This window comes from Wasmannia auropunctata, unplaced genomic scaffold (assembly GCF_000956235.1).
Source record: "Wasmannia auropunctata unplaced genomic scaffold, wasmannia.A_1.0 LD335988.1, whole genome shotgun sequence".
Classification (NCBI taxonomy): Eukaryota; Metazoa; Arthropoda; class Insecta; order Hymenoptera; family Formicidae; genus Wasmannia; species Wasmannia auropunctata.
The window spans coordinates 56,191-81,666 of record NW_012026902.1 but is presented as its reverse complement, the minus strand read 5'-3'; the positions used below and the strand labels follow the sequence as shown (position 1 = coordinate 81,666).

The window sequence follows — 25,476 nt, the reverse complement described above, 5'->3', positions numbered from 1 at the left end:
ATATATATATATATATATATTATATATAAATTTTTTATTTTAGAGTTTTGAATCGTAATGCACGTAATGTATGAGTCAATATATAATTTTTACATATTAGCAAGTTTGATGACATCCAAAATTGAACCTAAAATTTTTGATAAATTTAGGTGCTCATTGATCTTGCTAAACATTATGCACCAACGATAATCTTTATCGATGAAATTGATTGGACCACCACGAAAAATATAGATCACTCCTCGTCGAGTTCGGAACCTGCTAGAAGATTTCGAGCGGAACTTCTTGCCAGATTGGACGGTTTATTGTCAACGGAATATACAAATGTAATATTGTTAGCAGCTACAAATGTTCCATGGTAAGCAAAGCAAAGCACGCAAATAGATGCAAAATTATTTTTTAAGAAAAGATTTTGAATTATTTTTGTACACTTTGCATCTTTTGCATTTTGTCATCTACACTCACGCACGCACGCAAGCGCGCGCGCGCGCACACACACACACACACACACACACACGCACACACGCGCGCACACGCACACGCACGCACGCACGCACGCACGCACGCACGCACGCACGCACACACACCCATAATTAATATTTTTTATCTTTTAGGAATATAGACGTTGCCTTGTTGCGACGTTTGGAAAAGCGGATTTTTGTGGATCTACCCGACGAAGCTAGTCGACTGGAAATGTTGCGATCTTATGTGCGTGATGATCTTCACAATTCGCCGGAAATGTTCAAACTTGTACAAGAAACCGTGGGATACTCTTGCGCAGATTTGAAATTGTTGTGCAAGGAGGCATGGATTAATCAATTACGACCTATCTGGGCGAATCTTGAAGCTAAAGCAATTTCTGCGAATAATATTCAAAATGATGGTCTGATCAGTGCAATGAATCATATTGAGCTTGCTAAACTCAAACTAAAACCTACCGCCAAACACATGAACGCGCAATATACCGAATGGTACAAAGAATTTGATTTCTCAAAATAAGTAAAAAATAATAAAGTAGCTTTTCTCCCCCCCCCCCCTCCATACACACACATACACATAATTGTAACACAAAATAAATATATCCATTAGATGATACATTACCCCACACATTACAAATGAAATTTTTCTGTAAAATAATCAAATTTTGTGAATATGGTTAAAATATTTGTAAAATTTGTTAGTTTATTTATACATTTTTTAATGTTAATCATTCTAATAAGATATTATATCCATTTATACATTTATAATTTATACATTTTTTAATTTTAATCATTTTAATAAGATATTATATCTATATAGATATTATATCTTTAATAAAAATATAATATATATATATTTAAAACGTATAACATATCAAAATGTTATAAAGAAATTTTAATACAAATTTTACAAATAAAACTTATCATATACATATATAATATAAACGGTTTTTTTTGTTAGTTTTTTTATAATCTAAAAGTATTATCGATATCTACAATAAACCTAAAAGATTTTGTTCATATAAATGTTTATTAACACAATATGTAAATTAAAATGTAAAACTTATATGTATCCTGATGCAAAAAAAAAAAAAAACATTTTCATACAAACTATTGACAGTTTCTTCTTTTGTGCTGATTAATTTTAGCTTGTTTTAATCCATGATAATAACCTACATAAAAAATGTCTACATTATTTTAACATATAGTATCTGGAAATATAAATGGTACAAAAATGTATACACACACGCGCGTGTACACGTACTCGCATATGTTATTTTTAATAGCTATATATACAATTTCTCTCCCTCTCTCTCTCTCTCTCTCTCTCTCTCTCTACATTAAAATTAAGTTAAAATAAATTTTATTCTTAAAAGTAAACGAAAAATAAAATTTTATAGTGCACCGTTTCAGTGAATACAAAAAATTTATATTTTTAACTGTTTATAATTGTGTTTGAAAATTGTTGGCTCAACATATGTACTATAAAAAGACTCCAAAGACATGTTTATTAAATATCGCAACAAGTTTTAAACACATAAGATATATTAAATAAATAAATTTTGAAAAATGAAAAATACTTGATATATTTGAAGTTACCTGTGTGAAATCCACTTAGATACCATGACATCAACATACTAGACAACGCATCTGCATCAGTTTCGGGCAATCTATAAATAGAATTCTTGGAGTTGTAGTTTATGATAATAAAATCATTATTTATATCTCTAAATTATTACTCTTACTTAGCCATTAATGGTGGTAAGGGTGGTGCAGGTGGCATTGCATCTATCGCTGGATTAAAATATTCAAGTCCAGACATAAAATTATTTTTAAATAATCTAGGATCCTCTGTGTCACAATCCATTCTTTCACTATTAATTTGTTTGGAATCCTGCAGCTTAGAATAAGTGGATGTGTCAGAATCTACAACTTCTTCATTAACCTTTTGTGCAGCCTTATGCTGGGCGATTTGGCTTTGTAATCCTTCAGATTCCAAAAGAGAATTTATTTCCACTTTTTCTGTATTCTGATATCCTGCAAATAATGAAAATTATTTACCTTATTACAAAAATTGCTTACTAGATATTGTATATTATTTTAATTAACTTATTAATTATTATTATGTAATTTTTCAATATTTGATACATGTCCGCACGCACGTGCATATACATACTATTTGTATGTAGATGTACATACATAGGGGTATGTGCATGTGTTATAATTTTGTATGTATCAATGTATGTAAAACTTTGTATATCTAAATTTTAATCATCATTAATATTAGTGTAATTTTTTAATTATGATATAAGAAATTATAGAAATGATTGTATTAATAAAATAATTACCAATAAACTTCACTGTACACATGCCAGAATTTTGATGAATTTTTGATATAATGGCTTCGTATACTTCTCCATCCACCGAATACACAGCACGACACGGTGCACCAATGGTCCATTTCTATAATACAGTAGAAAATTTAAAATATTTTGATAAATATTTTTGACAAAACATAATATACCTTTAATGGTTTTTTTATGTAATTTGAATGTTTTGAATTCTGACACTTGTGTTTTGTGTCCTGAGTATCCATAGCAATACGTTTTGCTACTTCCTCCTTGGCCAAATTTACAGCTTTATCATATGCTTGTATCAATGCAGTATCATCCCAAACATCTTCATTCTCACTTTTCTACAAATTGTCAGTATTTGCATACATTTTCTTTTATTTTCTTATTATCATAGTTCTCGTATTATTTCTATATTCTTTTATATAATTAAGAATTTGTCGATCAAGTCGAGATTTTTATAGTAACGGGACTAGTTCTCTTAAAATAAAATTAGGAATTCGTCCCTGTATTTTTCATATTCGTCCTGTATTTTTCGATATTTTCATGTCTGATTTTTGGCGTTAAAAATTAAAGGAATATTCATATATTCGTAATAAAAAATTAGAAAATCAAATACAGAAATTGAAAAAGGTTAATCATGAATGCACGTAAAAATTATTTAGTTTTCTGTTACTTTACGTATGAAAAGGACCTCTTACGTACATTTCCATTTCCTCTTATAAACAGCACATTGCTTTCTTCGGTCATCCTTTGACAAATAACCCAAAATAATCTCAATTCTAATGAAAACTTGACTCTCTCGACAGAAACACGGTAGACAATAGTGAACAGAGGACAGGCATTGATGGAAGCCATTAACAGTTACTAAGCCAATTTAGCCAACTCGCGCTTGTTCTCGCTTCGAATTAAAGTCACTAGATTATATAATCTAGTGACTTTAGCTTCGAATGATTCGATTGATTTGGAAGACCTCATGTGGCAAAAGCATAAAGCTTGAAACTCGGAATAGATAGCCAACGTTTGATCAGAGAGAAACATTAAAGATTGACATAATCTTATGGGAGACAGGAGAGTTAGCATCCGGCCGGTTGCTAAAATTTATATATGTTAATTAGTCGAACAACACTGCATTAAATTATCTCCGGGCAATCCTTTAGGCAAATTTTCGTGACTATCAAAGGCGAGCCCAAAGGATAAATTAGGCTAGGGGATAATTGAAGAGTGTCAATGTTATCGACTATTGATATAAATTTACGATTGTATATGTATATGTATGTATGTATGAATGTACAATTTATCTGAATGAATTAAAATGATTTTTTTTGTTATACAAATACATAAATGTAAATAATTAAAAACACGGATGGTAATTATAAAAATGCAATTTTAAATTAAATTATAATATTAACAAGTTGAAAAAATATCTGTCTAAAAAACATTGGTTTAATAATAATTCATATTCAAATAAAACTATAATTTTATATTATTACACACCACACATACATATATGTATATACGAAGATTACACAGATAGAATACAAATAAATTAAAACTCAAAACTTTGTAAAGAATTATATATATATATATATATATATATATATGCATATATATATATATACACTTTATTATAAATTCTTTTTTGCTGTCTATATTAACATATACGTTGAGCAAAATCATAATATTAAATAATTAAAATACGCAATTCACACGTACATATGTCGAATAATAAAAATCAATAATCAAAGTAATTCGACATATAAATTATTCTGTGTGAAATAAAAAGGTTAACACATTCTAAAAATAATGACTGATGTAACTCAACGACAATTTGATATCTAACTATACCGCATCATGTATACAAAAAAGTGTTGAAGATATTTATGAGCTTTCAAATATTAAATCCATGCCTTTATTATTGCCGCAGCTAGGAAAGTCAATCGGTACAAGCGGCAAGTTTCGTTGGAGACCTACTCTCATTAAGAATTGCATTCCAGGCCCGAGTAATGGAGGATATATAGCAGTACTTCTCGCTTCCCACAACCAATATCCTGATAAGTCATAGTTAAATCAGGTTCGCTATAAACTTACTAAGAGATTCATCTTTATTCGCGCGATATTTAACACAAAATATTTTTACCTAAATTGTCGGTGTAAAAACGAAGAATAATATAACCCTTATTCGGTACGACAAAAGTATCTTTTCGCACCGGATTTACAAGATTTCGATGTATTTTTCCATTAAGGTCCAAGGATATAATTTCATCTTTGGTAAGAGGCTGCTCGAAACTTTCTCGGCCAATCACATTGGCATTATAACCATGTAAATGAAATGTATAGGATGCATTGCCTCCAAAGCCTGGAAAAGATACTAGATTGACTAATTCCTGACTTGTGACTTTACAAACGCGCAACAAGTTTTTTCTTTTACCGAGATGCACATATCTGTTATGGCCGGTATTAGATTTGTATTTTTTAATTAAATATAAAAAAATATCAAATATCTCAGATATATCGGGCGATTATCCGCGCGATATATAATATAATTACCTTCGTTTATTAATATAATTTCGATCGTTTTTCGCGGTGGAACTTGGAGTAATTGCAGACACTCGCAAAATAACGGTGTGTCGGCACATTCGATAGAGCGCTTGTCGAGAGAACAAATCGATTTCTCTAAAGTATTTTCTGGCTGCGATAGTATCGGAGATGGTGGATACTTGAAAGACATGCCATTAATCTGTGGTATCCTTATTGCGCCTTCCTTTAAGCCTGAAATTTTCCTTAATATACATAATAATGACAAAAATATTATTACATCTTTGTACAAAATAAATACAATGTTTCATTATGCGTGCAGATACAGCTAATCTATACGATATCATTATCATTAATTATATATCTTAATATTTCCTAGTTTTATTTCTTTTTTGTATTTAATTAAGGCTCCTGACTAGTAATCGCGACCATATTAGAGAATCGTGACGACATAAGTGAGAAAAGTTGACACGTAAAGTTTCTTGCTTACCATTTTTTAATAAAGAGAATTTGGACGAAATAAAAAAATAGGATCGCTTTAAAAAATTTGTAAAATGAATGGAAACTATCCTTTTTTCTCCTGATAATCAGTAAATAGCCGTAAAAGGTATGTGAAGTGAAGCTTATTTAGGCAAGAAAACACGATTTGACAAGTTGTTGAAAGGAATGAAAAAAAAATGCTTTTACATATAAAATTAAAAAATAACATTACTTTCCATCCATTTTTACGAATTTGATGAGTACAAAACAAGTCACGCGTTTTTTCACAGTATTAACCACATAACAATGAAATGACATGCAAGGCAAAATTTCGTTGCCAACACTTTTCACAGTAAGGTCCGTTTTACAATATGCCGATATCGTAAGCAGTAAAGCTTATTCTACAATAGTTGTAAGCCGTAAAAATTGATCAATCGAAGTCGAAAATATAAGGAAAATAATCGATTACGATTACGACATATAACGTATTGTAGACGATAAACAGAGATTTTAATTCCTATTGCGATATAAAGTTGTCACCGTCAACGCGGACTTCTTGGCTGATTGTGAGTATATACTGTATATAGTCCAGGAGCCTTAATAAACTATGCTATCTATAACATGTATTGTGTCGTTAAATGAGCAAACGTTTTATCAAAAAGTTCTTTAATGATAAATGATAAACGAATTTTCTTACTCAAGTAAGCTGGATAATATCTCGATGTATAAAAGTTGTAGGAATTGTCTGTCATTTCATCTGTAAAAAACGAGAAAATATTTGCATCGAAGGGCACGTAGATCGTTTCATCCGCTTTTTCCTCCAATTGCGATAATTTTGCACTCTTCAAATCCAGAGAACAAATGACATTTTTCGATATTCTGTGACAGTGATGACCACTTTCAGCAATTTTAAGTGACTGTTGATCGAAATTGTTAACGTCTGTAGTCCTTATCGCGTACGAATCGAATGTGGCATTTTCGTAAAAGATATATGCCTCTTGACGCAAATTGCGACATTCCCGAAGACCCTGAATATCGAGGGCGTACTTGCCAATTGTCTGTTCAGCCATTAGAATGCCGTCGATTCTTTCGCCTGAAAACAAATCCAATATTTATTAAGTAATTTAGCTTTCTGTGTCCTTATTTATCACGTACTGATCATTCTTTCATCGATGAAAAATTAATCAATAAATATTTTATTCAAGATAATTTAGTACAATTAATTTTCAATAATTAAAACGCAGTGATTATGAAATCAACTTGAAAATTGAAGGAACCACATTAATTACAGCAGTAACATTAACACTATAATTTTTATTGAACAAAAATGTATAAATCTCAACATATATATACATATATATACATATATATATATATAAAATATAAAGTTTATCCAAAAAATATGTTGAAATAATTGCAAAAATTGTGAGATCTTTTTTTTTTTTTTCAAAGAAAAGAAATGTCTGATCATATCGATATACATGTAAAGTTTCATTATGGACGAAAAACAACAGGTCAACTAACAATAAACTGAATTTATATATTAATGAATTATTTCGAATCGCAGATTATTTGCTTCAATTTTACTTTCCATTTATCGAAACTAATATACTTATAATCAAGATTAACAATTGATTCGCTCCTTATTAACATTTCCGCTATAATATTAGTTTTAATCATTGAAGAAAGTTAATCGACAGACGCTACGTGGGCATTTATTTTCATTTGTTTCGCGCAAGCATTTAAAGATTAATAGGGATACGTTGCGCTGTTTGTTGGGATTTTATGGGTATTTTACATAATAAAACGTCGACACTATTAAATCGATACAAATATTGTAATGCGTGTTTAATTTACTAGTATAATAATTCATTTATGTATTTATAGATGTAAGATTAACAAGTGTATCGAAGAGGAAAATCATATATCATGCTGCTAATACGAATTTGCAATCACCGCTATTAGATCCTCGCGACTCGGTTATCGTGTATATTCAAAATTTTAACGCTAAGAAAGACTAACTATATTTACTACATCGAGTTATTGATGATTAGTATTGCGTTTTTAGGAAATTAAATAGTGTGACTTTGGCGCGCGCGCGACATTATCGTGGCGGTGATTACAAATGAAAGATGTCTTGTGTTCGTTCGCATTCATATTTCATTGTCACTCATTGACTCTTTCCAAAAGTCGAAAAAATTCGAAAGACTTTAGTCTGCTGATTAATCCGGGTGTGTATTCTTTTTACATTAGTGCTGTGTTCAAAATAATGTCAAAAATTAAAGAGGACAATGTCGGAAAGTTAAATTAATATAAATTTTTATCTACAAACGATATGATAATTGAATTGTTTAAATGAGAAAAATGATAAACACAAGAGTAAATATTATAATGCTTAATTTAATATCAACATTTTTTATATCGATCGTTTTTTTTCGCGCGTAAAACGCGCACATACACATAAACACAAGAGAGTACTAAAACTCGACATTGCTTCTTTTAATTTAAAAAATAAACCAATCGATTTAATATCGACATATTTCTTGCTCAACCACTTTAGAAAAATTACTTATTATACAGTCTTGATCATCGTTCAAATCTTTATAGTCTTTAGGGCTGCGTTCAGAAACTTCGCCTAGGTGATTTAGAAATCATTTTATCCTTGTTTAACATGATCGATGAATAACAAGGATAACATGATATATCGTGATTTTCTGAACGCAGCCTAGAAGCATGCGGTTTGTAACAAGACGTGAACAGAGCGCGGTGCGATCATCAAAATCATCAATGCTCGTTGCAATCAAATTGACCTTATTATTGCACACAAATTACCACACTTGATTCCTCTAATTCCCTAAATCCGGAATATGTAATAGTTTAAATAATATTTTATCTATCGAAAAGTTAAAAGTTGTTCGAAATAGAAGATGTATAGTTTCACTCTGCCGCTAATCGGAACACACGCTCGGTCGATGAATAATGTGTGAAATGTGAATAGAAGGGTCTCTTGCGTCGAATAATAATTTTTTTCGTTTTACTTAGTTACTTTCTTTCGTCATTGTCCTTTTCAAAATCGTTCCAAAACCTTACTCGACTATAAGAACTCGTTACAGCTCGGGCAAACTTAAATCGAGATCGATAGCGACGATGCGCCTGCATGAATGCGACGACCTTATCGCAATGTCTTCTGCATGTTGGCTGTATTTGCGTTGGTTCGCGCTTAGCGAACCTTAGCGAACTTGCTTATTAGCGATGCGTTTGCGCGTAGATTCCGATTTCTGCCTCGAAGAGGATCTGATTGATTCTGAGTTTGGCGACCGATCTCGAGTATGAGTCGGGAATCTCGGCGAGCTGCACAGCAATACTCTCGCCAAACTTGGCAAACTCCTCCTTGGTCTTTTTTCGTTCTTGCTCGTCCGGTGCGCGAAGCTCGAGTTTCATCTGCCCGGACTCGTCAAGATCGGCCGGTGAATCGTCCTGGTTCGGCAAAGAACCGTTAAACAACTCCATTGCCTTCAGACTGGATGACGAGGACTCTTCGGCGTCCTCGCTCAGCGAGGCGTTGAAAGAGCCGCTGCCGGAGCCGTTTGTCTCCTCGTTGCAATCCATGAATGTTATACTTTCTGGATCGATGTCGCTCACAATATATTCTTCTTGTAGTTTTGGTTCCTCTTCAACTTTCTGCGAAAAGGTAGGATCAGGTTGTATCAGGAATTTTACCGCGCTTTTCTCTTTCTTTCAGTCTTGTGTAATTATTTTGCCTAATACATATATGAATAAATAAATTACGAGTGTTCAATCGTATTGATTTCGCACGATTCGATTCTAGTCTCACGCTGTGATCCTGATCACCAAGAAACGTCTTTCACGCATATTGATTTTCTCTGATAAAAAACTTGGGAATCGCATCGCTATTACGATTAGCGCGTATCACCACTTTACCGCTTTACCACTCCTGTGTGCATGCATGTAATCAAGCTAAATTCAGCTGAACGACAATCAAATTGAATTACCAGAACCAGAAGGAAAATCAAGTCGAGATGGACAAGAATCGATTCTAATTTTTTTTTTCGCTGGGAAGCGAACTTACGCATTAACGAATGATGACACGTCGCTACGCGTCGCTACGGGCCAATGGAATATTTATCTCGACCAGCGACGCGTCGCGCTACTCGTTGGAACAAATGTCAATATATACATATAATATATATTGCCGTCAATGTCGCTTGCAAAAAATCACGATAGCTACTTATATATATATACGTACACAGAAGATGAAGAATCTCCTTTGCGAATTAAGTGGTTCAAAGCATAAATATACAAACAAATAGCTCTCGGCACTTATTTTCGAATGATGCAGAGAAGAATGTTTGAAACATGTTTAGAAATGTTATTCTTTTTCACGTATTTCACAAGATGTTTGAAATTACACGAGACAAAAATTAGCCAGCCAAGTGGACAACTGCAAGATTGCATTTTACTTGTTTTTATCTTTTCACTCGATTGTTTGTTTCATTCAGTCGACCGACAAATTCTATGCAAGATCGTATTAGTCGCGTACACATATTTTCGTAAAGATAAAATAAAAATTACACTTGAAATTTACACTTAATAATTGGTAAATAGTCGGAAGAAAGATACGAATCGCCATTGCTTATCCTCCTCCTTCTCGAAATGAAAAAAATACATAAATAGAAATAGATTGAAAGGAATATAATATGTAACCGCGTTACGCGCATATAATTTTTCAACGACTGAATTTCGAAAGGAGCCAAGAAGTAAACTCTACAAATACCACGCGACGGTGTATTCTCTCCCTATCATTATTATTCTTTAAAAATCCCAAGAGATGATCATTTAGGACATTTTCGGACAGAAAACGGGTATCCCTCCCTCCTCCGCCTACCTTCTTCCGCTTGCTGTATCTACGCGTGCCAAATTGTAGGAACTGCATGGCTTTGAAGGCGAACCACTTGGAGACGTATACGTCGTCCGGACCGGTCGCGGCATCGCGACTGTTCTGTATCTTGTGCACCTCCCGAGAATACTGGCACTTGAGATTAGTGATCTTTTTCTCAACCTCGAGAGTGTTGCAGCAAAGAATCTCGGCAAGCTCCTGGATAGCTCGTTTGCGCTTCGCCCGGTCCCGATAGCCTCGAGCGTTCCAATCCCAGAGGACGCGTCGTTGTTGATACTCGCGTAGCAGTTCCAGAGTCTTGTCGCGGGTCCACTCCATACCGGCGCGCGTCCCACTGTTACCCAAACCGTCCCAAAGCCCGTGGTGGCTGTACATGTAATAGATACTTGAGGACTCGGGACGGAAGGACCGATGACGTATCGTATCGTTCAGGTGTCGTACGTAGAGAGTATAACTAGAGTATCGTTTCCCACGACGACTTGGAGGATGCCACACCGCGCGAGTGAACGAGCGGTGTGGCCAAAACGATCGACTTTGTCTCCTGTCGTTCGTTAATAAATCACAGGCCGGAATCAACACGACGTAAGCCGCAGCCGCGAAACGAGCACGCGTTTTAATGATTTTTGCACGGGGGGAGCTCGCGCGCGCTTCGCCACCTTCCTTTCTTTATTTCTCTTTGCGGAAACCCCGGCGGGAGCACGAAGACGGCCGAGTCTGCGCGAACGTTCGCCCGCCTGTCATGCGACTCATGCCTCACGTCTCACCATCCACATCGTTATCCGAGCCTGTAATGTTGTTGGGGGAGGGAAAGAGGGAGAAAGAGAGAGAAATTTCTCTCTCTCTCTCTCTCTCTCGCTACCACCACCACCGATATGTTTATCCTGCCGATGTTACCGATGTCATTGTACTGTTCTCTCCTTTTCCTTCTTTCTTCCTTGTCGCTCCATAAAGCACGAATGTAAATGCGCTAGTTACTTAAAAATCAAATCGAGAGCACAAGACAAGTTCAGGACTATTACGAGTATGTTTTGTTTCATCACAAGTCCAGAAGAAAATGTAAATAATTGTACATGGTTCACTTGTGCTTTGTTATAATATTTAATGAACATTTTAAAATGTCCATTGTCGAGACAATCCTTTTCATCTTCTCTATCCATCCTTGTGTCATTGGCCATGAATAAATTAAATCCGTACATTTGCAAGATTTCAATGAAAGTCTTGTATGTACCTGATTTAAAAATATGCTTCTTTGTACGAGCGAATGTAAAACGATTTTCTCTCTCTCTTCTCTCGTGCAGGGTCTCTCTCTCTTGAAGTGGCAGATATGTGAAACACGGGGATAGTCACATTGGAGTATGTGCGAAAAATCAATCAGACTCAGCAATACGGGGACAAAGGTATGCGTGCGCTCGGTCTCAAACAGATTTTCTTCCTTTCTTTTCGCATTCGTTTCCGTCCTCTCATGTATGAAACGCTTCGTCTCGCTTTAAGATGCCAAAGCGTGTATCTTACATTGTATTTGTAAAATAATTACGTGATTTTTGTTGGTAAGTTGATAAGTTATTTGATGCAGGTAAAAGTGTATGCACTGATTTTTAAATGTGTGTCGCACGTGTTATTTCGCCCTATTTTATTTATGGTCGCAGTCGACCTAATAACGAAATGTGTAATACAAAACGATATTTTTGTAAGTACGTTTTTTATACGTACTTTGGATTCTAGCGCATTTTTTTATATGCACGTGCAATATATACATATACGTGCATTAGATAAAAAGAAATACTTTTTTTTTTCTCGTTAACCGATTGAAATAATTCCAAATTAAATAAATCAAGATGCAATTTCGTTGTTTGCCTTTCCATTTTTCAGATTTATCAAAAATATGTAATGTATGTATATAAACTTATGTACAAAATATATCATTTGCATATTGTGTGTGTGTGTGTGTGTGTGTGTGTGTGTGTTTAAGATATACAACTTGTACAAGGCCATAAAAAAATGTAATTGAATTATAAACTTTTGTAGTATAAAATTAATTAAGTTCAAGCGTGCGCGCGCGATTAATTCTTTCTCTCAATCAAATATTGATAAACAAAGATTGTGGTAGTTATAAGGCTGGAAAAGCAGCACATATGGAATAAAACGTACCTGGGAATAAAATAACATGCGTGCCCATCATCGATTGTACAGGGTTGCCATCAGCAGCAAGTATTTGAAGCAAATGTCCGTGAATGGATAGTAAAATGGGACAATCGTAAGCATTTGCGTTAATGAGGCGTAGTAAATAGCGAAATCCATGTTTCACTCGTACGATCACTTCCCTCGTCTATAAAAATGTTAAATAACGTTTTTGAATTCCGGATCGTTGCATAGTTATTTTAATTCAAAGAGTAGAGTATCTATCTATATTTTATATTAGTATCGAGAGAATTATACATGCTATTATAGGTCGTAATTCGCATCGGTCCAGCCTTGAACAGCCGGAGAGCTGGCTAAAGTCGGAGCGAGCAAATTTTTGCGAGGTAATGGTAACTGCACTGGGAGCTGATGTGGAGATATGGGAGGCTATACCTGGCCGTTTACGAGCAGCTCGCTTGGCGTAGGTGGAAGGCTCGCATGCCAGAGTCGCGTCAGCAGAGTCGGCGACCTTGATGACAGGACGAGCGTCCTTTCCAGACTGAGATCCTCGTCCCGTGGTCCTCGAACTGTCAACGACCCGTACACTCCGTCGCCCTGCTGCGAGACTGGAAATGCAGGTCCCCTTCGACTTTTATTTCTTATCTCTCCGTTTCTCGGAGTTACGCTCTCGGTTACGGTTCTACGCGATTCTCGCGCCTCCTCTTTCGGGATCCTGCAAATCGCCGTCGCGGGAAGGCGAAAGCGAGAAGGCGCTTTCGTGAAGATGGCACACAGTAACCTGAGTAACCGCGCGCGTCAACAATGCCAATTACATTCGTCGCACACAATGGAGATTGGCTCGATCTTCCTTTTCCACTTGGAAGGACGTATACGTTGCTCAGAGGCGGTACGCGGATACCACATTTCGAGTGGAGTTACGATTCGAATTACGAGCGCGACGAATAAATTCTGGATGTACAACGCGGTCGCTATTGACGCTATTCGCGTAGCGAAAAATACCTGCTCTTTCGAGACCCCGCCGCGGACCGCCGCGGACTCGCGCGTTATTGATCTTGCTTTTCTTGATACGCGAGCGCCGGATAGAAGGACGCGTTCTACGGCGTAGACCGGAGTCAAAAGCGGGCGAGTCAACTATGTGTAAATTCGCGCGCGAGCCGAGTTTGCGCACAATTTTCCCTTTTGCATTATCACTATATCACCGCGACTATCACGGCGCCCACGGCGGCCGCGCGGCAGTGCAGCCAGCAAGCTGGATTCGTTCGCGCGCAGGTAGACAATTTAACTATATTGTAATAAAAAGGAAAAGAATATATAATTATATGCATCTATGCGGAAATCTGTGGAAAAAAGATCGCCACTCGCCGTAAACTCGCGTTAAAGTTGGTTAAAAACTGCACGAATGAGGGAAAAAAAGGAGAGACGTTTAATACCCTGCTGCACCGCCTAGCTGCTGCGCGGTTAACACATACCTGAATGAGCGTGATAAAAGTACGTTCCCGCGCTCTCAGGAGTTATCTTGTAACGAAAACCACCAAAGGGTAAAATAGGGCACTGCGTTATCATAGGCACGCCGTCCATATGATTGGAATCCTTTTGCCGGATTCCGTGCCAATGAAAAGTCAACTCATCACTTCCCAACTTGTTATAAACGAGAACTTGTATCGTATCACCGAGACATATCTACTGAGACACAAAAGTATAAAAATCTTTCTTCTTTAAAGAGAGCTATTTTATTATATAATTAATTATATTTATATATTAATTGTTCTTTCGCGTGTGCTTTCCGCACATGCAAATTATCGCCAGCCGTCAATGTCGCGGATTCTCATTATCTCATCTCGCATTGCGAAAAGATCAATTATACTTGACGTGATCGAATGAGCGCGAGTCAAACGTAATTAATATCATAATAAATAATAAATATGCAGCCAACGAATGTCAAAGCCATATATAGCACCGACGAGGTCGTTATTAAATGCCCATTTTTCGTGTCGATATACTGCGTCGACTGTCGATTAGTCCGGTGTCCGGAGGTAATTGAATAATAAAATATAACGATTGAAGTTTGTTATCCTCGATCAAAATGCGATTGATAATGTCTCTGGTCTCATCGTTCTTTGCAATTCAACCTCTGGATCCTGCAGACTAATTGACAGTCGCAAAAATTTGCCTTATTTGGCCGGCGCAGTCTTTTAAATAATACCTGATCGTAATTAACAATTAGATTTTATCAAAATTTATATTTATACACATTTTAAAAATATATGTGGATACAATTATTTAATGTAAAAAAAAAAAAAAAAAAAAAATCTTTTTTTATTGCAGGAAAATGATACTCACTTGTATAGCCGGTCCCGGACTTTTCCCATTAATCGCCAAAAAGCTCCTTGCAACAGTAATATTCGCGCATCGAGACATCTCGCCATTGTCTTCGAGTTTCTCGTAGAAACTGCAGTGTAATGTTAATTATATTAAGAGCGCATTAATCTTTACTTTATGTGGTTTTTATATTGCAGCTGCATGGATCTTCAATTTTTTTCGTGTTTTCGACAAAACTTGAAACTTTTTGCAAAAAAGAAAATCTGCTGTAACTCGCATAGCATATTAATTAGCTATATACATATAGTATAACATTTATTTTATAATAAAATCATATATTTGCTCAAACAATTGAAATATATATATCAGCTGTGCAACATCGAGTGATAAACGTCAATAAATCTGGACTATTCTTTTCTCGACTCAATAATTTAATAAATAACAATATGTGTGTGAAAATCAATTATTAAAAGCATCAAGGAAGATGAAGATTTATTGAAAAATATTTATTGAAACTCACCATTTTCAAGCGAAAATAGCTCTTTTAGATTGACAGTCCTTCTAGACTGTATTAAAAATGATCGATCAAAGGGAACGGCCGGTTTCATGGTTAACATTTATCAGAGCGAAATGTGTCATTTGATCGCTAATCAATTCGTTTCAGAACAGATCGTGTGAAGAAAAGAAGCACGGAAAAGCACCGAGAATTAAACACCGCGAAGTTTATGCCATTATCTGCACAAATTTCCGTGACCATTATCCATTTCCGTGAGACACAGTTCACAGTAATCACAGTATACGCCATACGTAAGGCGTATATACATATACGCAACATACATACGCGCGATGACAGTCGGTTCGGACGGTATCTGTAACCTGTTACACCGGAACTTGCTACACACGCGCCGCGATCATAAATATTAACCGTTAGAACACCTACTGAAAACACTGCATATCAATATACCAATCCGCTGCATTTGCACTTTACAATGCATTTCGGAAAAAATAACGGGAGATACAAATAACTCTCTTCCTTTCTCTCTCTCTCTCTCTCTCTCTCTCTCTCTCTCTCTCTCTCTCTCTCTCTCTCCCTCCCGCAATTCGGAACTACAAATTTTCAAATTGTCGCACCACTTTTCTCCTTTCTTTTCAGATTTTTTAATAACGTAACGCGCCATTGCTCTTATCTTATCAAGCGCCTAAGATTTCCTTTAAGAAGTAAGCTAAAGAATTCCAAAATAATCCTTTTCTCGCATATAATGTAATTTAAGCATGTTCAGCGCGGTATGTATTAATCGAACATCTGCTAATTATTACGAATAAATTAAAATTACTGTTTTGTAAAAATAGAAAAACTCTTGTAATGCTATCTCACCTTGTTGCGCTGTGCGATTCCGTGATAAGAAAATGATAGACGCATGTTTTTCTCGAAGAAGATTCGTCGGAGCAAGAACGCGCACATTCGTGATAACTGTCATCTGCTTTTTTAAAGAAAATTTTGATAAAATTGTGTTTATAAATCCATAAAAGAGAATGAAACATCACACGTATTTATATTGGACAATTTTGAAAGTATAATTGTGCGATATGCATCATTAACAGTCAAGTTAATTTTATTGCTAAACATGCAATCTCGCATAAATAAGAAGCAATGACACGTAAACTTGGAAACTTCACGTTTCTCTTCGAGAGCTCATTTGCTCTTGGAGAGCGCAAAAATCAGGGAAATACTTAGATATTTGTTGACGATAAAGAATTTCACTCACCGAATGTCTCAAGACACAAAGCTGAAATTGAACAAGAAACAAACGTTAAAATTATGCAATAGCGAAGACACGACATGGTGGCCCAGAATATCTGGTTTGACCCGCGAGCACGTACATAAGTTTGAGCGATCCTGCGCGAATCTAAGCCAACGACCGACTCGAGTCGGCGAGTTGGAACGCTTCTCGCGAATGGCTTCTCTGACTTGCAAGGATATGGAAGTGGGTGAAAGCAAGGCCTAGGCTACGCTACAAAGTAGTACAATTCGGGGAAAGGCCGTGTCTTACTTCTCTTTTTATAAGTTCATGCATTTATTATGTAACAGCTTTATCGCTTTATTTGCATCATTTAATGAATGAATGTAAAAATAAAATTGTACGTTGCAAAGAGAGAGAGAGAGAGAGAGAGACGAAGAAGAAACGATGTTCTCTTTCCTTGGTTTATTACAAAAATTAAAAGAAAATAAAAAAATGTCCAAGATTATTAATCAAATGAATGATAATAGAGATTTATATAAATCTACATGTACACACATATATATTTATATGTATATATTTTTGTGCATGTACGCTATTTAATTAATACTTTTATGATTTATATTAGTTTATATTATGTGTGTGTCTATGTATGCTAAGTATACGTAAATATATAAAATAAAATCAAGCCTTCAGAATTAAAAAAAAAAAAAAAAAAATATATATATATATATAGGTATATATATATATATTCTAGGGTAGTACATTGTTTACCTAGTTAAAAGAAGATTGGTTTTGTAACACTTTAAACTGCACAATGGTATTCCGGTTTTTGAACACGAATATCTTTTAGGATTTTTACATTGATTAACTCCGCAAAAGATTTGTTTTGGTGGACTTTTCCTAAAATATAAAATAACAAGAATACACAAATGTCGCAGCCATGCCATAAATGTCAGATTACAGAAAAAACAATAGTATCTAATATATAAATCAAAATTTTGTCATACTCTTTGGCAGGAGAAAGTGGAAAATTTTCACCGGGTGGTAGAGAAATAGAACTTCCTTCGATCGTTAAACGATACGTCACTAACGGTACTTGTCGTCTAGATAATCTTCCTTTGCCGATAACTTTGGATGCTTTAGATTCTTGCTTCTTAAGTAACCTTTCCATTGTCTTTTTCTATAAAAATAATTCGTTTAAGGTTTTTATTCCATACACTTTGCAAATCATTAAACAAAATCTTATTTATTCAAATTTATTAAAAAACTTTACTATATACATTACTTTATCTTTTTCTCTCTTTTCATCAGCAAGCTGTTTCCGTTTCAGGGACTTTAGAGCAGCCTTCTGTATAGCTTCTGCAGTCATGACTTTTTCTTTGTAACCAGTAGGTAATGACATGAGTTGTTCGACACCTGGATTCGGTTCCGTATCAGTTTTTCTTTCAAACATTGCTCTCTGTCGCGCTGTCATTAGCTTGGGATCCTTTGGCTTAATTTTTTTCAATTCGTCATCAACCTAATAGGATTTATCATTGAGTGCAGTTGCAAATGCAAAGATATAGGCATAATAAATGTTATACGATAGCTTCAATGTTACTACGAAACATTTGAGGAAACATACCTCTTCCAGTTTACCAGATTCAATGGCATCGAGCCACCTTTCTTCTTCACTGCTAGTTCCACTATCTTTACCTTTATTGCCTTTTGGAATTTTCTTTTTTGTAGTTGCTTTTGGAGAAGGTGCAGTACTTATTGTATTTGTGTTCAAACCACATGTTTTCAATATCTTTTCACGTTTATCCAAACTAGAAAATAATATATTGTTGTATATATGTGCACACACAGAGTCATAAGATGTATGCAAGATTTATAGAAATATTCTTAAAATTTAACGAAATATATTGGTTTTTTAAAATAAATTATAGAAAACTTTCCTTTTTCTCTTAGCAAAGGATAATGTTGATGGCCATTACTTGTTCAAAGTTGACGTGACATTTTTGTAAATAATTTTTTAAATTTCAAATTAAATTAAAACAAAAATTAGCAAAGAGTATAATTTCGTACAATTCCTTTGGCTTTCTCACAATATGGTTTGCAAAAAGGTATAAAGAAACTCTCATAACTATAGTAACTCATAAAATGCATACTTTCGTTCATCTTCTTTTTTCATTTTTATTCGAAAGCTTTTCTTCCGGTCAGTGTCGGTTGAAATTTCTACAAAGGCATCGCTGTCATCGTGCATAAGCTTTTTTTTCTTGTGCTTTTTATGTTTATGCTTCTTATGTCTTTTCTGCGATGGGACATCACTTGTATCTGAAATCAAAATTCGATTAACATTAAGAATTTTTAAGTAAATTATCAAATTACGTATAACGTATTATAAAGCGTACAAAAGTGATGTAAATACATTGGATACAGAATTACCTAAATTTATCTCCTCTTCCGTACTTACATCTCTCGGCTTACCCATTAGAACAAGAAGAACAGCCAAACGATTTATCCACCAAACGCCGAAAGACACGTCAGACAATATTGGAACTGCGTAAGAAGGAAACTGTTCACTCTGGTTTAGGAAATGAGGCAACGTGCTATGACTCTTGTGCTACGTGAATGTAACACCAAAATGATAAATAACTAAAATCGTAGCTTCGACATTTTTTAAGGTTAGAAATTTGTCACACCGTTCAACGTTGATTGACCGTGGTTGCACCCAACTACACCACACGCACGGTTAAATTTTACAAGGGAGGATTCCAGGCACGCAATATTATTAGCTATTTTAGCTGCGAGTGCGACCCGACTGGCTGCGATCAAAAAGTAAATATGAATGAACTATATTCTCTGCTGCGACTATGTATGTTTCAGCGCCTCTATGTCCACGAAATGCGGACATTGAACTACGTAGTCAATGTGAAATGTCCACGATTTTGTCGGTAATGTTGACGATTTTTTGGTGCTGATCCGTGCTATGTCTACGATAATATACAATATATATTCATTGCAGTATGTATACATGATTTATATAGCGCATTTTAGCGGAGTAGATTTATTGAAATTTATTCTCCCGTGCACTTATAGCGCGCGCGCATTCGAACTCCACTTAGCGGAGACTCAAACCCCACTTAGACTCCACTTAAATTATATTGAATATTACCGACAAAATCGTGGACATTGGCTACATAGTTCAATGTCCACGTTTTGTGGACATAGAGGCGCTGAAACCAGCTGAATCGAGATCCTCCTCTCTGCTTCAACCAAGTTCAACTCGTGTCAAACTCTCGCTGTAGCCGTTATTAAAATTTAATTAACAAACAAGAGTTACATACGAGTTAATTTTTACTTTATTGACGTGATAATTATGGGTAAGGAAAACGAATCGGATAATGCGAAAAAAAGAAGAAAATCTGTAAATGCGAACAGCGGAACGTCGATGAAAGATGTACAAGGAGATATGTACAAGGTATAAAAATGCAATTTTTTTTGTTTGAAAATTTACAGAAAATATTTAACATGTAATAGGTACGTTCACGCTTTAAATTTTCGCAATGCCGAGAGCAACGATTTTTTTATCATTCAAATTTTTTGTTTTTCATCGAACGAACATATTTTTGTCAATATCTTAGGTTAGGTTAAACAGTCACGTAAAATTATATGATAAAATTAAATATGTGGTATATTTGTTTACTATTTATAAATATAAGTCTGAAAGGAATGAATTATTTATTCTTACTGCTTTGGCTGCTGTCTCTCGATCAACTTGTCCCATCTCAGATAATTATCAATTATGAAGAGAAGGAAGCTGTTGAGAGATTGTCCGAGGATGATTCCGAATGCTTTTTAACAACCTGCGATGATATTCGAGCAGCGATGACTAAAATAGCTAAATTAAAATCCAGTGGTGACTCAAACGTTTGTAACAGATACTCTTGTATGTTATTATTAATTTTATTGTCAAGTTTTCCTTAAACTTACAAAACAAATGCTGCAGATGAAAGATGAAATACGTGAGCTGCAAATTCAAACATCCCTGGCTTTTATAGAACTGAAGAAATTAAATCGCATGGAAAAGTTTCGTACAAAATCTGCACGTGATTCTCTGGTGGCTGCAAAGAGTAGTGTTGATAGCAAACATCTGCATTTGCAGAATCTATTGTACGAGGTGATGCATTTGAAGAAAGAGGTTATTAAATGTCTTCAATTCAAGTAAATGTTTTTTTATTTTTATGCAAAAAGAATTGTTTTATTATCTTTTTAAACAAACTTAAATATTTTTTTTCTTTCTTGTAGATCCAAAGATGAATTGATAGAACTTGTTTCAGAAGAGGAATTTTATAAAGAAGCTCCAGCAAGTATTTCGCGATCTGTATGTATACATGAGTTTTACATACAGTACTTTATACTCGAGTTACAGTAGTAACTCGAGTATAAAGTTTACTTTTTTTTTTCAATATACATAATGTAAACATATTTTAGGAAATAACAAAGAATAATCCTCATCAATTGAGACTGGCTCGTTTGGAATGGGAATTGACGCAACGAAAGCAATTGGCAGCATTGTGCGATGAATTGACAGATAGTAAAAAGGCGGTAGCGTCCAGTATTGAAACGAAACAGACTCGCTTGGACAATCTCGCCCCGCAACTGCGTTCTATATTAGAAGTGAGAAAATTCACTTAACAACTTGGAAAACTTACAAAATGTTTTTTATTATATATAAATGTTCCTATATATACAATTAAAAAACTTTTTTTTTATTTTCAGATAAGCAAACCGTTACAAGAGAGTCTCGGATTGCCATTGGATAAAATTCGCCAGGAGCATCAAAGGGCATCGTTGCTTGCATCACCACTCTATGTGCTGTACGCAAAGGCATCTGCTTACAGAGATGCTTATGGTATGATCTATATATATGTACATCTCCATACTGAGTATATATTTCTGTGACCGTTTTAAAAACTTGTGAAATTTAAATAATAAATAATTAATCTTGTAGATAGTACATTGTTGGTCAAAGTGGAAGGTGACGAGGATGAAGCCAAACGCGCAAACAATCATGACGGTTTACAAGAGTCTGACTCAGATCCTGAGAATCAGTCGGAAAGTATTGTGGAAGAAACGCCCGTGCATAAGAAAAGACATCATAGATTATCCCGGGAAGCGAGGCAAGAAGAGAAACGGTCCAAACTATTGCAGCGACATCCATTGCATGTAAAAATAGTTATCACATTAAAAAGTGAGTTTTGGATTACAAAATCTACAAAGTTTTATAAAAAACGAAATATTTAACGGAATACCCAAGTTAAATTGAAAGATCAAATAAAATTGAGAAATAAATTTATTTCATATTTATCATAATATGAATCATTATGTACGAATTAATTTCTTTAAAAATCTTGAAGAGAGAGAGAGAGAGAGAGAGAGAGAGAGAGAGAGAGAGAGACAAATTTGACTTGAAATTAACTTTTCAGGTGAGACAAGGCTGACTCTTCACTTTTATTACATGATATATTTAAAAGTCATTACGATAGAGTCAAAACTCGAAACGGAAGATTTTGGAGGTATTACTGCTGGGTATGTAAAATTACTTAAATATTTATTGAATAACTCTTATTATTATCTTAATATTAATTTATTAAAATTTCATGTACATACAAATGTGAGAATATTTTTTTCCATTTTGTTTCCTTTAGTTTGATAAATTTGAATTTTTTCAAATCATATTTATTTAATAGAGACATGTTAGTATCCGAGTCGGTTCTTCGTGAATTGTACCCACGGGATTTAGGATTGGAGAGTCCGAATCCCGCCAATCAGTATCAGCTGTCGCGGCATAACTTGGGATCATTTGCGTCTTTGGGATTAGGCATTCCCTATAGATGGGCACAAAGAATGGCTGGTTTACACTTTGTCTCGTGTAACGTAAGCGAACAGCAACAAAAGGTACACGTTATCGCATACTTTTAAATGTGAAAAGTAACTGATTAATTTAACTATTATCATTAGTTGAAAGAAAATAGTTGCTCCGTTTGTAATACAAAATTGTAACGATTTAAATCTCTCTCACTCACGGTAGAAGCGATTAAAGCAATGTATTCTAATTAAAATTTAATTTGTCATTTTAATTTGCAGCTGACGAGTCAAGAATTGGCACAAGACTGTGTGGAGAGTGTGTTAAAAGAAATTAAACGGCGCATAAAAGCAAGGCTGGATCTATGTATGGAAATACGACAATTAGAGTCTGGTAACCTGCCAATCTTTATCAGCACGAGCGATCCTGTGCCGCAGAAAATCTCAACGTCGTTGCATCGATTCACGACTCTCTCCTGGAAAAGTTACTCGAATTATGTCGCTTCACCGGAATTTTATCAGCGGGGATTAATATTGTCCGTAGATATCTTCTACGAAGCTGTACTTCGTCGTGGCAGCAGTACGATTATTACTGTTATATCAAATTACTTGGATCACTTAGATTGCTTCCACACGTTTAGATATTTGATAAATATTTTTTAGGCGAACTCGTGGCCAGGATCGCTATCAAGCCGGATTATCCAAAGATAGCACCGGTATTTAGCATAAGCGTTAGTCCAACAGTGCCAGCGTCCGCCGATATCATTAGAGACATCGAGAGGGAAGTCAATGTGATGTGGACCAAGTCTCCGACTTTGACGGCGCAAATACAACGGCTGAGAGCATGTTTCGACATCTATTTAGAAACTGAGAGTATGGCGCCGAAGGAAAAGATATTCTTCTATCCTGTGAGAGGGCGGACTCGCGCTCGACCATACAAATATTTGTCATTGGGAGGAGGTATATTCACTCATCGTTGAATAAATTATATCATCTTTCCACAACTTATACGTTCTCTTTTCTTTTCAATTCTCTTTATTAATTCATAAGTAATACTTGAGTGGGAGATGTGAGATATCGTTTTCTAAAATTTTTAAATTTCTCTTCTTAGCTCTCCCAGATATTAAATTCATTTTAGAGTTGTTCATTTCAGAGGAATAGGAGAAACTTTTAATCCAATACCGTAGACATTTTTTATTTTAAAGATATTTATTGATTTACCCTTCGCTGATATCGGTCAACTTGGAGTAAATATATTTATACGGGAATAGACGTGAGTGATCGTGCGGTTGGAGCTTTAGAAATGGTTAAGAGATACGTGCGCAAAGTGTTTTTCAATTGTTTGTTTTCGAAAGACAGTTTATCGCACTCCTTTTTCATGAAGATATTATCGGATTTAATATAATTGAATTGTTCCCAAAACTTGTCCAATTTATCGAACGGTTCTGACATCTGTAGGATAAATAGTCTTATTTAAACTTATTTAAAAATTCGGGAAATATTTCGTACGTTCTATGGATAATACCTACGCAACTCGTAAAAGCTCTTCTGGATCCCGTATCACGTAAAGTGTACTTTTGAACAGTCAGCGAGAACGGTTCCAAATTTGAACACATTCTCAGCAACGAGAGTAACGCCGAGCCTTTTTCCGAAATCCTCTGCAATTCCTGCAAATCGAAGAATTGCTCACAAGTCCAAATTGTATGTAATAAATACTTTCTTAAATACTTTCAAATATTTCAACTGATTTTTTTCAACTGATAGTTAAGTTTGTGATAATTTAATATTATAATTTACTTTTACAATGCTGGCGCTGATAATAGTAAATTTTTTCAGCTGGGTAATGTCCAGCATTTGATTCACGGAAAATATCTGTCTCAAACTTTCGGTTCTCTTCCTCATATGCACAATCTGATTATTCAATTCCACTATACTTTGCTCCCTTTTCTGCGACAATACGTGCGTATCCTGTTTTAGGTTCTTAATCATGTTTTGTAATTGTGTTTGCAACTTTGGATATTGCGCCATGTCCGCACGATAAGCGTCATCTTGCTCCTTCAAGTATTCGTACTGCTTTCTCTTATCTCCCGAATTTTTCTCATATTCGATTATCGTTTCATTAAGTTTTCGCCACAATTCCTCGATCTCGTTGGAAACATAATGCATCAAGCGCGACAAGGAATCTTCTTTCTGAAATATTTTCGATCAAAACAATTGTCTGTCATAAAACATACAGCTGAAAAATATTCTTACCAAGTACACGATGCTACTTATATTAACGGCGTTCTGGATGTTTGTTTGCGTCAATATATTTTCTATCCTTTTATCTTGCCCAAAAGTTATATTCTGCAGCTGATTGCAGTACTGCTCTAAATTCTTTCGTACTCTATTTAATTCGTTCATCTCAACCGAAACGATACGATTACGTTCGCGTGCGAAGGTCTCGTGCAGATTAATGCACTTCTGCTTGTATCTTCCTATAACATTAATAATTATACGTACTAGTACATAACAGGCGCGCGCGCTGCGTATTGAATCCCATACATCTTCCAATAACATTTATACCAATTTACATTTTAATTAAACAAATGTTAACAATTTTTGATAAAAAATAAATTTAAAAAAAAAATGACGCTTTGCGCGCGGTGCATATTAAACTCCAT

General features: G+C 35.0%; 7 protein-coding genes across 13 annotated transcripts in view; 2 read left to right on the top strand and 5 right to left on the bottom strand.

Annotated features, from left to right (window-relative positions):
- LOC105454065 (katanin p60 ATPase-containing subunit A-like 2) overlaps positions 1-1,185 on the top strand; it is a 4,912-nt gene extending 3,727 nt beyond the window's left edge. The window contains exons 7-8 of the mRNA XM_011696412.1: positions 150-355; positions 612-1,185. Of these exons, the coding sequence (XP_011694714.1) occupies positions 150-355; positions 612-996 (591 nt within the window). The 3' untranslated portion in view covers positions 997-1,185. The remainder of the gene's footprint in view (positions 1-149; positions 356-611) is intronic.
- Positions 1-3,690, bottom strand: part of LOC105454066 — a 19,473-nt gene extending 15,783 nt beyond the window's left edge. For both annotated transcript variants that reach the window (XM_011696413.1, XM_011696414.1), the window contains exons 1-5: positions 3,533-3,690; positions 3,001-3,171; positions 2,825-2,939; positions 2,222-2,513; positions 2,076-2,146 (exon numbers count right to left, since the gene is read on the bottom strand). In XM_011696413.1, the coding sequence (XP_011694715.1) occupies positions 2,076-2,146; positions 2,222-2,513; positions 2,825-2,939; positions 3,001-3,171; positions 3,533-3,685 (802 nt within the window). In that variant the 5' untranslated portion in view covers positions 3,686-3,690. The remainder of the gene's footprint in view (positions 1-2,075; positions 2,147-2,221; positions 2,514-2,824; positions 2,940-3,000; positions 3,172-3,532) is intronic.
- Positions 3,691-4,429: 739 nt separating this feature from the next.
- Positions 4,430-17,228, bottom strand: LOC105454063 (laccase-4). Its single transcript, XM_011696404.1, has 10 exons — positions 16,988-17,228; positions 16,597-16,702; positions 15,243-15,351; positions 14,372-14,582; positions 13,335-13,507; positions 12,912-13,089; positions 6,543-6,938; positions 5,378-5,599; positions 4,968-5,186; positions 4,430-4,878 (listed from the first exon to the last, which is right to left on the bottom strand). The coding sequence occupies exons 1-10, from the start codon at positions 17,061-17,063 to the stop codon at positions 4,709-4,711; spliced, it is 1,860 nt and encodes a 619-aa protein (XP_011694706.1). The 5' UTR covers positions 17,064-17,228; the 3' UTR covers positions 4,430-4,708.
- LOC105454062 lies at positions 7,279-11,433 on the bottom strand. Its single transcript, XM_011696403.1, has 2 exons — positions 10,752-11,433; positions 7,279-9,526 (listed from the first exon to the last, which is right to left on the bottom strand). Exons 1-2 carry the CDS (start codon positions 11,136-11,138, stop codon positions 9,092-9,094), a joined length of 822 nt encoding a protein of 273 aa, XP_011694705.1. The 5' UTR covers positions 11,139-11,433; the 3' UTR covers positions 7,279-9,091.
- Positions 17,229-17,410: 182 nt separating the features above from the next.
- Positions 17,411-19,847, bottom strand: LOC105454064 (INO80 complex subunit B). 6 transcript variants are annotated; one of them, XM_011696407.1, is made up of 7 exons: positions 19,648-19,847; positions 19,391-19,568; positions 19,114-19,279; positions 18,588-18,771; positions 18,249-18,482; positions 17,971-18,143; positions 17,411-17,863 (listed from the first exon to the last, which is right to left on the bottom strand). In XM_011696407.1, the coding sequence occupies exons 2-7, from the start codon at positions 19,434-19,436 to the stop codon at positions 17,731-17,733; spliced, it is 936 nt and encodes a 311-aa protein (XP_011694709.1). In that variant the 5' UTR covers positions 19,437-19,568; positions 19,648-19,847; the 3' UTR covers positions 17,411-17,730. The 6 variants fall into 6 exon arrangements, with proteins under 6 accessions (XP_011694709.1, XP_011694710.1, XP_011694712.1 ...); XM_011696408.1 differs by having other exon boundaries at positions 19,391-19,504; XM_011696410.1 differs by having other exon boundaries at positions 19,433-19,504.
- A 357-nt stretch (positions 19,848-20,204) lies between these two features.
- Positions 20,205-23,817, top strand: LOC105454059 (THO complex subunit 5 homolog). Its single transcript, XM_011696401.1, has 11 exons — positions 20,205-20,426; positions 20,738-20,875; positions 20,955-21,169; positions 21,254-21,329; positions 21,440-21,625; positions 21,728-21,860; positions 21,960-22,199; positions 22,435-22,537; positions 22,699-22,906; positions 23,096-23,393; positions 23,477-23,817. The coding sequence occupies exons 1-11, from the start codon at positions 20,325-20,327 to the stop codon at positions 23,791-23,793; spliced, it is 2,016 nt and encodes a 671-aa protein (XP_011694703.1). The 5' UTR covers positions 20,205-20,324; the 3' UTR covers positions 23,794-23,817.
- A 93-nt stretch (positions 23,818-23,910) lies between these two features.
- LOC105454060 (coiled-coil domain-containing protein 65) overlaps positions 23,911-25,476 on the bottom strand; it is a 4,081-nt gene continuing 2,515 nt past the window's right edge. Inside the window, exons 3-6 of the mRNA XM_011696402.1 lie at positions 25,067-25,290; positions 24,611-25,003; positions 24,343-24,480; positions 23,911-24,265 (exon numbers count right to left, since the gene is read on the bottom strand). Of these exons, the coding sequence (XP_011694704.1) occupies positions 24,071-24,265; positions 24,343-24,480; positions 24,611-25,003; positions 25,067-25,290 (950 nt within the window). The 3' untranslated portion in view covers positions 23,911-24,070. The remainder of the gene's footprint in view (positions 24,266-24,342; positions 24,481-24,610; positions 25,004-25,066; positions 25,291-25,476) is intronic.